A 14,051-nucleotide genomic window follows, 5' to 3' on the forward strand; every position below is an offset into this window, starting at 1 on the left:
TTTTCTCCAAGTGGTTCAGAGTAAACCTTCAATAAGTGATGGTTTGCCTCACTGAATCAGGCACGGTATCTTACTCGTCCTATGCTTTTGTGCCTGGCTCATTTAGGTGCTTAATACCTCCTGTCCTTCATTTACGTCTTCTGCTTTCTTCACTGTCATTATTATCCTAGAGTGCTTCCACTCCTACTCAGCTATGTGCTCCCAGAGATGAGGGACCTTTGTTTACTTATCTCAGAATTCGAGTGTCTCAACGCACAAATGTTTCGAATTTCACGGAAAACAGTCACATTTTTTTCAGATTTAACAAAAGTCCAAAGTTGGTCAACACTTCAGAAGGAAAACCTACTGATAACTGCAGAAAGCATTCTAACTTCATTTTTAGACAGGCAAGGACTAAGGATTTTGATGAATGTAATCACTTTAGACAGCATCTAAAACTGATCACTCTAATGCCAGGTACACATCAGAACAGTCAGCTCAGAAGATGACACAGGGTTTTTCCCCACCAGCTGTGAGGTGTGTAGCAACTAATCTAGCACCGAGAGAAGTTCAAATGTTGAAGTTCGAGCATGACTTTTGTAACTCAGAAATATTCAAGGTCATCCCTAAGCCAATGACGTCACTTGGTATCATTTACAGTCAGAAAGGCTATTTCCAGCCAGAGCTAATGGGCTGGGGTTTGCTGCAGAACAGGGCGTCCCCTGTGGCTGGTGGCAGAGAGGAGTGAGGCCACCGTGCTAGACAATATTTACTGCACGTGTGTGGATGTGTGCACACACATGAGCACACACACACTCAGAAATGACCACACACTCCCTGAGAACTGCATCTTGTCTCATGCAGCATTTTATTACCAAGATCTGGGTCCATGCCTGGTACATAGCAGGTGCCTCATACATTTAATGTTAGATAATAGAATTCCACGGATCTCATCACCATATTAATCTTCCCCTGTCATGAGGCCATTCTGATAGCTAAACTTATATGAATGATTTCAAAATCAATTAAAGTAACACTAAATTCTATGGATTGTAGTGTGAGTGTGGCTGACCTGGCTAGAATTTTCCAGTGTCTATGAAATAGACCGCAATAGTTAATGTTTTATCACATCCCTACCTTACTGTGAGCTAGTTAGGGCGCCCTCGTGTGTCGCTTCGTTGTAATAGCATCCTACACTTGGGGAAAAATAAACTGTATATACATCACTTTCAAATACGGAGGTCCTGCCGGCCGGACGAAGATCTGTTCCAAGACCCCCCGTGGACAGGAAACCGCGGATAGCACCGAGCCCTACAGACTATGTTTTTCCCTATATGTACATCCCTATGATAAAGTTTAGTTTATAAATTAGGCACAGTAGGATTAAGAAGGCTAACTAATAATAGAGCAATTATAACAATATACTATAATAAAAGTTATGTGAATGTGGTCTCCCTTTCTAAAAATACCTTCTGGTACTGTACGCACCCTTCCTCTTGTGATCATGTGAGGTGATAACGTGCCTGCGTGAGAGCTGAATGAAGCGAGGTGAGTGACCGCAGGCATTGTGATGGAGTGGTACGCCACTACTGACCTTCTGACGATTCGTCGGAAGGAGGATCATCTGCTTCTTGACTGCAGTTGACTGTGGGTAACAAGCCTCCCGAGGCAGAACTGAAGATGAGGTGGGGCCTGCTGCACCTTGCCAACACCACGTGGAATGGTGTGTTTAGCTGTGCTTTTGCCTTCGCTCTTGTTTTCACAAGCCCCACCCACCTTCAAAATGTCTCAGAGAGTCAAGCTAAATATTGGTCTAGATTATATCACAATGGGCTGGGAGCCCTCTGCGGTGAGAAATATTTTAATCAAAGCATCCTTGGGCTGAGAGACGAGCTGCTGGTGAGACCCAGCCCTGAGAAGGGAAGAAGGAAGCCAGTGAGATCTGTATGCTTTGTGTTCTGTTTTGTGACTCTGTTTCTTTTTTGTTTTTAATGTTTATTTATTTTTGAGAGAGCATGAGTGGGGGAAGGGCAGAGGGAAGGGGGACAGAGGATCCAAAGCTGCCTCTGCGCTGTCAGCGTGAGCAGGGCTCGAATGCAGTGCGGGGACTCAAAAACTGTGAGATTGTGACCTGAGCCAAAGTCAGACACTCAACTGACTGAGTCACCCAGGAGCCCATTATGACTCTGTTTCTTAAATCACTGCACTGTGAGTCTATGCTTTCAAGAACTAGAGCCCCACTGGTTTCCATCGTGGGTCATGGTGATTGTGCCCCATAAGCCCAGACATACTGCAGCTGCTGACAGCTTCGAGGCTGGTCATTGGAGAAGGTCAGAACACTGGGACGTCCCCCGGCTGACACACCACAGGCTCCCCATAGTCAGGTCTAGAAAGATCTTTGATTTCCAACCATTCTGCAAATGGAAAAAGAAAATGAAGTCCATCGGATCCTGCCCTAGTAGGTCCCATCCAAGTTGACACACATTGAGTGGTTTATGCTTCTTTCTCCCAGACAGACTCTGGTCCTAGGATTGCTGTCGATGGTACTGGAGAAAAGGAATTGGGACTTTAACAACCCAGGGCGCTTGCTAACTTCTAGCCCATTCTGAGTAGCACAGTTTCCGAACACAGAACCTCAAACCCCTGGTTTGATTGCTGGAGGAGCCTTGGGTGCACTTAGCCCAGCACCTTGTGCAGGTTGCTAACCAAGCCAGCATTTGTGAGCCCACATTTATCTTGGTACAAGCTGAGTCACATAATGCAGACCTAAACTCTGTTGCTTAACCACCAACAGCACCCCTACTGATGGTCTGGCATCAGAAGGCTCATGAGGACAGCAAAGATGGATGTGTTGGGCCAACCCAAGCCCACCGAGGAGAAGACAATTCAATGATTCATCAATGCACTTTGCTTTGGGGGGTCCTGAGATCATCTTTCTAAGAGGAAGGTGGCCCCGCTGTTGATTGCATCTTTAGAGAAAGCAGGTTTTGTCTGATTGGCTCGTTTTACACAGTTGAGCAAATTCAGTTACACTGAGCTTTGACTCTCACCCAAGACCCAATCCCAGGTTCTCACCAGGTCCTCTGAGAACCACAAAGAGGCCTGGACAGCTGTCACTCTTGGATCTGCTCACTCACTCTCAGACTGAGTTAATACCCTGGGGATCAGTTGAAGTGAACATTTGGAACAAAGCCTTCCCCTGCTAAATACGCTGCTGACCAACAGCCTGGATTAGAGGTTGCTCTCAGCTCAAGTCCCCGGACACATAGCCGTGCTGTCATTCTCTACCACCTGCTTCCCCCGACCCTTCAGGTTCACCTTAAGTTCATGGGAGATGATGGGTGAGGCTGACTATTCTGCCAAGGGCAACACCTTTAAACCTGAGGGGCCTCTGTAAACCCAGCCCGAAAGCTGCTGCGGGAGTCTGATCCTTGTCCAGGACGCCCAGGACCCCTGGGAAGATGAGGACAAGCCGGGGGAGTTCGGGAACATAGCAGGTTCCCGTCTTCTCGTGCTGAAGTTCAGGGGTGGCTGTCAGAATACTGAATGAGAGTGGACACTCACCCGGGTCGCCGATATGAATGGGATGTCCCTTATTCCCTGGGGAGCAACTGGCCGGCACCAGCCCTTCCAGCTTGTTATTGGGGATGGGCCGCATTGTGACCACCAGGTGGCAGCAAAAGCCAGCAATGGTAGCACAAGGCGCTGTCGTCTGAAAAGAAATCAAGGAAAACAAGTTGAAAAACAGAATTAACACAGATGGAAAGCCTGAACACCAGGAGTTCAAAGCAGCTGAATGAAAGAGGGGATCCAAGCAGCTATTATAAAATTATAGCTTCTACTTTTTGTTTGTTTTTAAGACTGATTTAATATATTATATTATATTATATTATATTATATTATATCATATTATATTATTTAGTGACAGAGACAGTGCCAGCAGGGGAGAGGCAGAGAGAGAGAGGGAGATAGAGAATCCCAAGCCGGCTCCTCTCTACCCACGCAGAGCCAGATGGGGGGCTTGAACCCGCAACACTGTGAAATCATGACCTGAGCCAAAATCAAGAGTTGGACGCTCAACCAACCAACTGAGCCACCCAGGTGCCCCGTGTTGCTTCTACTTTTATGTGACATAGAAATGAGAAAGCCTGCTGGTATTTATTGGTCTAAAACAGAGAACCTTGTATGTGCTGTGGATGCTCTGGTAGCTTAAAGCACTTAAAGCAATGTTTTTAACTACAGAAAAAGAAACGCATAGGTTTACAAAGCCAACCAATTATATCGCACATGCAGTTACCAACTTATGAAAAAATGTGATGCAGCGATATGTATCCTTCATTAACAGCTTGGGGAACAAGACGGCAGACCTACCATTATAATTTTGGTGTAGTGATCAACATATAGGATATTTTTGTGCTATCAGCATGGCCATGAGACATGAAGCTATCTGGGAGTTCTCTGGGCAGCCACAAAATCACAGGGTCTGCTGATACAACTGTAGTTCCTTGTCTGCATTCATAATCAAAGGAAATGCTCAGTTTCAGTCTGAGGCTATAAAAATAAAGATGTAATTTTTTCCCCATCCAATTTCATGGGTCCTCTGGATTTTCTCCACAGACTTCTAGGGGTCCGTGGACCGCAGGTGAAGACCTCTAAGACAGTCAGCGGCAGAGGGTTCCAAGGACAAGGGATGTCTCAGGAGGCATTGGGATCTGCTCTGCCTCGAGTCCACACTGGGGATGGGGGCCCCACTGAGCCCTGCCTCCCTCCTCCTGCCTTAGAATGACCTGTGTGACTTTCACTGGTGGTGGTGTTTGTGGTCTGAATGGTTTCTGGTGGCTGCCGTGGGGCTTATGAATGATTTAGAATGTGGCCAGGATGATGATCCACTGGGACGTGGCTGCTGCCCAAAGCGCTTGCTGTTGGCACTGAGGGGGGAAAATGCCACCCCAAAATACACCAGTTTGGCATACAGATTGTTTTGAATTAAAGTTACTTGAGAAACCGCCAGTGCAAGAAAAACACTCTACACCCCTTTCCAGCAACCCCCCCCCTCCGCTGAAAAGCAGGAAATAATCCTCCCACGTGAAGGGGCCCTCCCCGTACCAAGAGGGTAGAAGGCATCTTTATCTCCAGAGATGGGAAATCAAGGCCGAGAGGGCTATGTAAACAAACCTTGTGACTTCCTCGTGAATTTACTACCCCAAGCTCAAACTTGTCTTACCAATTCTTCACAAATTCATTGTTTCTTTGTCTGAAAGGTGTAAAAGCTATCTGTTTTGGTCACTTCTTTGAGCCTCACATATTTGGGGCTCCTGTAGGTATGACATTAAATTTAGTTTTCTCCTGTTAATCCACCTCCTGTCGATCTAAGTGTTAGACCAGCCAAAGGGCCTAGAAGGGAAGAAGGGACAAGTTTTCCTCCCTGGCAGTCCCTGGTGGCCGCAGGATGAAACCTTGGCGTGCCTGCCCAGTCGGTGTCTGAATCACAGCACTGGGGAAGGGACACGCGTCAGGGACTTTCACAGGGGACAGGCAGCGCTCCCCGAGGCTGCCCCTCAGGGCCCCACCTGAATCCAAGATGGCTGCCTGGCCGTATCTCCCAGGAGCCAAGGGCCAGAGGCAACCGTACTGAACAGAAGGCTATTTGGTAAGTGAGCTGTCATGGGAAAACCATGGCTCCCCTGAGCACTGACCATGGCAGTGATGAACATGCTGTGCAAAGCATCCCTTAATCGTCACACTTCTACTAGTGACATTTCATAAACGGGAGCCAGGAGTCCTAGGGTAGGGTCTGGCTTTGGGATATGGGCGGGTCCTTTTCTCTCTCCAGGCCTCAGTTTCCTCATCTCAATGACAGACTGCCCATGATGTACCCGCTGCCAAGGGCGGTGTGTTTGGGGGCCACCTCTGCCCCAGGGCCCCTGCCAGTGACTGCTGTCTCCGCCCTTCCCTACCTTTAAGAAAACTGCTCAGGCACATGCTTCACTCATGAAAATTGTTTCTCATCAGAGGCAGCTCGGGCTTCTCTGGCAGGAGCCCAAACCAGGCAAATTTCAATAAATGTCCGGAAGCCCAAGACCAAATCTGCAGTCCAAGTCCTCCATAGAGGACCCTGCAGTTGGCCGTTGACGTGGGCTGATTCACACGATGTCCTGGAGGGGGGTCAGGGGAATGAGGGAATCTGGTTCTCCTGCCTTGACAAGCAGTGGCTGGAATGGAACTTCAGAGACACGGCAGGGAGGTGACCCCTAGCAGCGGGCACGTCCCAGGAGAGGCGACCCCCAGGGGCCACCGCTGGCCAAGAACAGAACCCAGCTTTCCTGACAGAAACATAACCCGGCAGCCAAGAGGCTGGCCAAGGCCCTGCCACAAATCCCCGGGCCATTTACCTGGCCAGGCACATTCTGCCCGATGCCAGGAAGTTTGAGCCAAGGAGGATTTTCAAAAAGCTCACTGAGATGCTCTAAGTTAAAGGAGCCAGACAAATTCCAGACAGGTTTGGTTTACACAGTTGCCACAATGTCTATAAGGGCTTGACTTGAACACTCAAGGCCACCCTGGGAGCTCACAGCAATCCCAGAGGTGGGCATGAGAGAGGCTGGACATTCCATTTTCCAGATGAGGGGACAAGCTCAGAGAGGTTAACCACTTGTCGGGTTGCACAGCAAGAGAGTGGCTGAGCTCAGGTCACTTTAGTCTCTGACCTCCTGAGTGCATGTTCTCCCCACCACAGGAAAATACAAGGTGATGCACATTTTCAGGTCATTCTGCCCTTGGAGATTGTGTCCTACCTCGTACGCACCCACGTGACCATGCCCTACGGAGTCTCTTCTGGGGAGCCCCACCTTCTCCAAGGCTGCTTCCAGGGAGGAGCTGCACTCCGGGAGGAAGGTCACCGTGTCCCTCAGCTGCTCTGAGTACTCCTCCAATGAGGTCAGGCTGCCTCCTCGGGCACCAAACTCGTACTTCCGGAACTAGGGACACCCTGTCCTGGGGGGAAGCTCATAGTTCCAGAATCAAGATGGCCCCTGACCATGCATTTTAAAAAAGAATGGGGGTTGGGGGCCCTGGGTGGCGCAGTTGGTTAGGCCTCCGACTCTTGATTTCGGCTCAGATTCATGAGTTTGAGCCCCATGTTGGACTCTGCACTGACAGTGTGGAGCCTGCTTGGGATTCTCTCTCTCTCTCTCTCTCTCTCTCTCTCTCTGTCTCTCTGCTCTTCCCCCACTTGTGCTCTCTCTCAAAAATAAATAAATAAGCTTTAAAAAATCTTTTAAAAAAAGAGACTTTTCTGTAGAATTAAAATATGGTTTGGTGCGCCTGGGTGGCGCAGTCGGTTAAGCGTCCGACTTCAGCCAGGTCACGATCTCGCGGTCCGTGAGTTCGAGCCCCGCGTCAGGCTCTGGGCTGATGGCTCGGAGCCTGGAGCCTGTTTCCGATTCTGTGTCTCCCTCTCTCTCTGCCCCTCCCCCGTTCATGCTCTGTCTCTCTCTGTCCCAAAAATAAATAAAAAACGTTGAAAAAAAAATTAAAAAAAAATATATGGTTTTAAGCCAGTTCTTTATTCACTCCAAAATTATTTTGTTGAGCCATTCCTCTGTGCCAAGCACAAGCCAGGTGATGGGACAACAGTGACAGAGAGGACATCGGCCCAGCCCATAAGAAGTATGCAATCCTACGTTGGCGGTGAGACTGCACTGAAAACAAATACTTGCAACACAGAGCAGTGAGTGTTAACAGTGTGGGTGGAGGAGTGACCCACGGAAGGGAGGAACTCACTCTCCCCCACAAAGGGGAAGGTGCTGGAGCTGGATCCTGAGGGATGGATAGGAGTTCACCAGCTGAACAAGGGGGAAAGCACATCCTAGGCAGAGGGAACAGTATGTGAACAGCATGGAGACATCAAACATGTGACACCCCGTGCGATCTGCTCTAAGAGTCCCCAAGATGGTAGTCTGGGGGGTGCTAGGAAAAAAACAGAAGGAGCTGACCTCAGGTCTGGGTGGCGTCTCTGAAGGACTCTCCTAGCCCAGAGTCCACAAAATGGTAGCAGCAGAATGTTCGGGGGGAGCTTTCTCTCTGGGGAGATGGCTGGGGATGGCTGGCGTGTCATGGGGGAGGGGAGACACTGAGCCAGGGCCTGGTCACTACAGGTGACCAGGTATCAGGCCAAGGTGCAAGTCATGGGAAGGCACTGAAGAGTTTATTTATTTATTTATTTATTTATGTTTTTAAAATTATTTATTTATTTTTGAGAGAGAAGAGAGACAGAGCATGAGCAGGGAAAGGGCAGAGAGACCAAGATACACAGAATCCGTAGGAGGCTCTAGACTCCGGGCTGACAGCACAGAGCCCGATGCAGGGCTTGAACCCACAAACCATGAGATCATGACCTGAGCCGAAGTTGGATGCTTACCCAACTGAGCCACTCAGGCGCTCCATGGCACTGAAGATTTTAAATGGGGGAGTCATGTGATCAGACCTAGCATTTAGGAAAAGTCACTCAGGTGGGCGAGCAGAAGAGATGTGAGCCTGAGCTGGGGTCGTGGGAGAAAGGTGGGCTCGTTGGGATGCTATGGAGGAAGCAGAATCAGTAGGCCCATTTATTCAATATGTTATATTTTCGAAGTCTGTGAGAACATACCCACAGTGTTAATAACGGCTCTCCCTGGGTAGGTACCAGTAATGCAAGTGTTTTTACTTTCTTCTTCATCCAGTGCTTCCGATTTCTGGCTTGGGTGAGGAAGTGGATGACGGGAGGTGCCAGCGGCATTTCTGCAGCCAGGGCAGGACTATCTTGGTGATCCCCAAGATTTTTCCCATGGCAAGGGACAGGGACAGGGATGGGAATGGAGGGGAGGACAGCTCATCCCTGAGCAAGAGTCATGGGTGAGGCCTTGAACCAGGTACTGAGCATCCCCATGACTGGACAAAGAGGTCCCCGTTGACAGACACACCTGGCTGCTGCATGTGGCCACTCCCAAGCTTGAACCCTGGTAACCCAAGCATTTTACCTGGTGTCCAGAACAGCGTTCGGGGCAGGCAACGTCCACCTGCCTGGCTCAGTCAGGCCCAGTAGGGGCAGAGGGCCATTGTTGGCTTGGCAGAACTTTTCAAAGGCTGGAGCCAGGGACCTGTGCAGGACCACCATGCTGGCTGGTCGGAGCCCTGAGTTTGGTGAGAGAAGGGACACAGGCATAGTCGGTTGCCTCTTGGTAGAGCCTTTCAATTTTAACTCTTTATCGTAGCACAGCACAGAAAAACGCCCATAAGTGTACAACTTGATGAACACGTAACCGACACCCAGGTCAAGAAACAACATTATCAACATTCCAGAATCCCTCTATGCCCCTTATAGTTAATCACCCCAGCCTCGAAGGTGGCCGCTACCGTGGCTTCTAACACCATGGGTTACTTTTGCCTGTTCTTCATATATTGGAATCATACAATGTGAGCCTTTTGAGTCTGGCTTCTGTCACTCAATCGTATGTCCGGGAGATCCATCCATACCTTTGTGTTTGACAACAGCTGGTTCATTCTCATTGCTGTGTGATATACTCATTACCACAATGTATTTACACAATCCTGTTGTGGATGGACATTTGAATGGCTTCCAGTTTGGGGTTATTATAAATGGTGCTGCCATGAGCATTTGAATACACGCATGTTGGGGTGCATTTCTGTCTGACATACCCCTAGGGTTGCAGGGTATATACATGTTCAGCTAAGCGGTTTCCAAAGCGGTTGTACCAATTTATATTGCAAGTTCTTGCTTGTTCCTTATCCTCTCCAGTGCTTGCTGCTGCCTATCTTTTCCATTCCATCCACCCTGGCAGGTGGGTAGTGGCCTCACACTGCGGTTTTAATTTGCATTGCCCTGAAGACCAATGCGGTTGAGTGACCTTCATAGGTTTTATTGGCCATTTGGGTATCCTTTGTGGGAAAGACACTGCTCATGTCTTTTGTCTGGGCAGATTCTTGACTGAGCAGGTTCACAGAATCCTTGACTCCCCCTCCAAGGAGGTAGGCTTACTTCAGCTATGGGGGAAGACCCCCCACTTGCATGACACCATCTCCTCTGGTCAGGAGCCCTTTTCTGGAATGGGAAGTCCTTTGACAGCTAAACCTGTGTTTGAATCCCGATTCGGCCTCTGACCAGCAGTGTGCCCCTGAGCCTTGGTATTCCCAAGGAGGAGATGGCAGTAATGACACCTGCCTCAAAGAGAACTCTGGGAGTTCATTCCTGTGTGTTAATAACCTAACACACAGGTGTACAGGAAGTAGGGGTTGGAGGCATGAATATGGACTCTTGCATGGACATTTACAATTATGGTACTGAAGGAATATTTAATGATGGTTTGTAACGTACGGTTAAAGGAACAAAACTAGATAACAAAACCGTATTTGGGGCATATTCTCCTTTTTATACAGTTCATGAGAGAGATAACTAGAAGGAAATACATCTACATGTTAATCACAGTTATCTCCTGTATCAAGACTGCGTGATATTTAATGTTCTCTTCTGTGCTTTTCTCAATTCTAAAATGTATGTAATAAATAGGTATCATTCTGTAACTGGAGGAAAAAACAAACAAGAAAACTTATGGTTTGTTTTTTTTTTTTAAGGGATTATTTCCTTTAAACACACCATCCCAAAGAAAAACATAATTATGCTGCTTTTGGAGAAATAATCTTGGTGACAATTCTCCTAAATGCTAGGTTGCCGTATCAACATGTGGGCATCTCTTTTCCACAACGATACTGTCTGCTAGTATTTTCTCTTTAGCTCTGATATTTTCCTTAGCTCTCTGTGCTAAGTCATTTGTAGACGTAATCACTTATATTTTATACGTAAGGAGAACAAGGCTCAAAGAGATGAAGTGACTTCACATGGCTGAGGCATGGCAGAGCCAGGATTTAAGCCTGAGACAGGGGACCGCTGAGTCCCTCTAGGGTCACCATTGGACTGAGGGCATCAGACCTTTGTAGGATGGGTCCACCACCCATTCCGGCACCTTCCTCCTCAGGGATGGTAGAAAGAAGTGGATACAAGCAGATGCAACCATCCGTACGGAAAGTTCTAGCACCAGCTTCTGCTCTAACATCCTGGAACTCATTGCCTCAAACCCTCGGTGCCTGCCAATGCTACAGACTTTGAAAATGGGGACGAGCTGGACACTCCCAGCTGCTGAAAGCCCAAGGAAGCTGACTGCATGTCTCGAGCAAGCCCAGCGTGTCTCCAAAAATAGTCTGGAGTGAGGTGGAAGGGAATCCAGCCAGCCTAGAAGCCTGGCTTTCCCTAGCCGCCTCCTTTCTTACCTCCAAAGCCTGTTGTGAGAGCAAATTGGATTTTTAATACCGCAAATCAGAGAGGTATTATGAGCACAAAGCTTCTTTGTTTCCTTTTTAATTAAACGCACTTCAGAGGGCATTTTCATTTTGTTCATCTCCACTGCTGATGGTACCAAGTCCCCAGTTGTTCCCATTAGTAACAAGACACCAATAGAGGGCTCAGTGGTGGCTTTGGGGGGGGGGGGATGGGTGAGGGGAGGGTCTGAACTGATTCCTGTGTTGCCTGGGTCTCTCCGGCTCCATCTAAGGTCATGACAGCTTTTTCTTTGTGAGGAGAAACAAAGTGAGCCTTCTGAGTCCTTTTACCTCAAAGCAAAGTTGTCCATTCTTTTTTTTTTTTTTAACTTAATGATGGGAGAGGGAAAAAAAAAAAAGCACCTCTAATGTCCCTAATCTGATCTAAAGCCCCGGAAGACGTAGTCCCGAACTGAGGTGCTGCAGCTCTTCTGCAGAATGAGCTTCTTTCCTTGTGGAACATTCCATGACAGCGGCTGATTTGGATGGTACATCTTACCCCCACGAGCTCAGTTACCCCTCCCGACAGCTCCTGAGGGAGGACTGAACTGTTACTTTCAGGGTGCAGGTGAGCTTAGAGAGGTCATACACCTTACCCACAGCTACAGCCAGAAGGAGCCAAGCTGGGACTTACATCCAGACTGGTACGCTCTGCTCTCTTGGAGCCCCGAGGTGCTAGCAGGCAGTGGGGTTCAGCTGGTGTTTGCTGGTACGTCGTGTACAGGGTTGGGGAGACTATGACCCTGGTGGCTCTCTACAAAGCACGCTCCCTAGGGCTCACAGCCCTGAGTGGCTCCTTCCCCGTTGACTCTGTCCTTGGCCACATGCCTTGCTTTGCCAACGGGACGGTAGGAAGCATGACGCAAGCGGGTGTTTGATACGTGCTTGGGCATTACAGCCCCTCCTCCAGGAATCTTGAGCTACCCTGGAAAGAAGTTTGGCTACCACTGCTGGCGAGGCTTCCTAGCAAGAGAGAAGCATTAGGCCGGCCCCAAGTGCTCTGGGCCTCCCAGTAGACACTCCAGACATGTGAGGAAGAAGCCATCATGGATGGTCCAGCCCCAGCAGACGTGGTACCACATGAAGCAGAAAAACCCCCGGCTAAGGCCAGCGTCATCGCAGAATATCGCTTAAGCCGGTGAGTCTGGGGTGCTTTGTTATGCAATAATAGAGAATTCTGTTGGTCCAGAAATAGCCACAGAGGCCAGATACGTCAGTGAAAACTGTCCTGCTCCAGAACTTTAAACCATGCTACTGGTTTTTCTCTTTGGCGATTCCGGTAACCGGAAGTCTTTTGTATCATGAAATTTTGCTGGGACTTGCGTCAGTGACAACTTTGACGGCTGTTTTCTCTCACAGGACCTTTCAGAGCCTTGAGTGTCACTCCTGGAAGAGACTGGGGAGACGGTGCACCCAGAGAGGAACAAAACGGGGAGACGTGGTCTGAATCAAAAACCAGATTAAAATGCAGTGTTATCTGGGGGTGCTTTTCCCCCCCGAGGGAAAACCCCTTTCATCTTCTGAGGCCATTGGCAGGTCCCCCCGTGGAGTTGGGTTGACCAAGCAGAACTGGTGGTACCGGAGCCATCTGGTAAGGTGTTCACGCCTGAGTCTGGCCCAACTGCCAGACCTGCTGGGACATTAATTAGGGACCCGAGCAAATATCATCCTGCTCTTACTTCCTGTCTCCCAGGCAGAAGCTACAAGTTTCAGGAATTCCTGGGCCCTGCACCGCTGGTATTTCTAGGGATTTTCTTTCTTTCTTTTTTTTTAAACATCTATCACTACTTACCCCCAGCCACGCTGGACATATTTCTGATGTCTGGTGTCTTCTGTAGGATCAAGCTCCTTATGGCAGAGGGAAGTGTGAAGGTTATCATGCCATCTTTGAACGGGCCAGAGTCTGGGTGAAGGAAGGAAGAGGAACAAATGAGAAGCTCAGCTTCCTTGCAGGGGGCAGATTTGACGTCAGGTATCCATCACCACCCCCCACCCCCGGCCCTACCTGTCCTGGCCCGAGTGGGCATTGTTTGGAGCAAATTCTCCCCACCCTATTCCCATCCCCTTCATGTCTCAGTTTCTAGTGAGAAACTCCTAACACTTCAAGACCTTTGTCTTGACCTCTGTCATGACCTTCCCCTGGCCCAGGATGTCCTCCCTCCCTCCCTCCTGAAGACCTTTCCATTCCTCAGTACAGGTTCCAATCCTCTGCCTCTATGAAGCACCCAGTAGGCTCACGCCGACTGGTTGCCGGGTCTCCTTGCCCCCAGAGCATTCTTTGAGCCACTGACTTCGGCCTGATGTTTACTGGACTCTGGACCCCCTTTCTCTTTCCCGGGGAGACCCCAAGTACCCAGAGAGCAGGTTCACATCTTGGGCCTCCCGCGGTGTTACGACAGCCAAAGCACATAGCACACACCAAAAATACTTATGCTCGGATGAACAAACGACTGCATGCCACGTGCAATCACAAATGAAAGAATAGGCCAGATTTTCTTTTCTTTTCTTTTTTTTTTTTCCCAACAGTTTTTATTTATTTTTGGGACAGAGAGAGACAGAGCATGAACGGGGGAGGGGCAGAGAGAGAGGGAGACACAGAGTCGGAAACAGGCTCCAGGCTCTGAGCCATCAGCCCAGAGCCTGACGCGGGGCTCGAACTCACGGACCGCGAGATCGTGACCTGGCTGAAGTCGGACGCTTAA

The 14,051-nt window shown here is 49.0% G+C and overlaps 1 protein-coding gene across 1 annotated transcript in view; it reads right to left on the minus strand.

Annotated features, from left to right (window-relative positions):
- DGLUCY (D-glutamate cyclase) overlaps positions 1 to 13,767 on the minus strand; it is a 40,721-nt gene extending 26,954 nt beyond the window's left edge. Inside the window, 5 exon segments of the mRNA XM_049612315.1 lie at positions 2,271 to 2,393; positions 3,544 to 3,691; positions 6,774 to 6,972; positions 8,997 to 9,150; positions 13,142 to 13,767. Coding sequence (XP_049468272.1) covers positions 2,271 to 2,393; positions 3,544 to 3,691; positions 6,774 to 6,972; positions 8,997 to 9,150; positions 13,142 to 13,229 — 712 coding nt within the window. The 5' untranslated portion in view covers positions 13,230 to 13,767.
- Between the last annotated feature and the right edge of the window lie 284 nt (positions 13,768 to 14,051).

The sequence above is a fragment of the Panthera uncia genome, assembly GCF_023721935.1.
Source record: "Panthera uncia isolate 11264 chromosome B3 unlocalized genomic scaffold, Puncia_PCG_1.0 HiC_scaffold_1, whole genome shotgun sequence".
Lineage (NCBI taxonomy): Eukaryota > Metazoa > Chordata > Mammalia > Carnivora > Felidae > Panthera > Panthera uncia.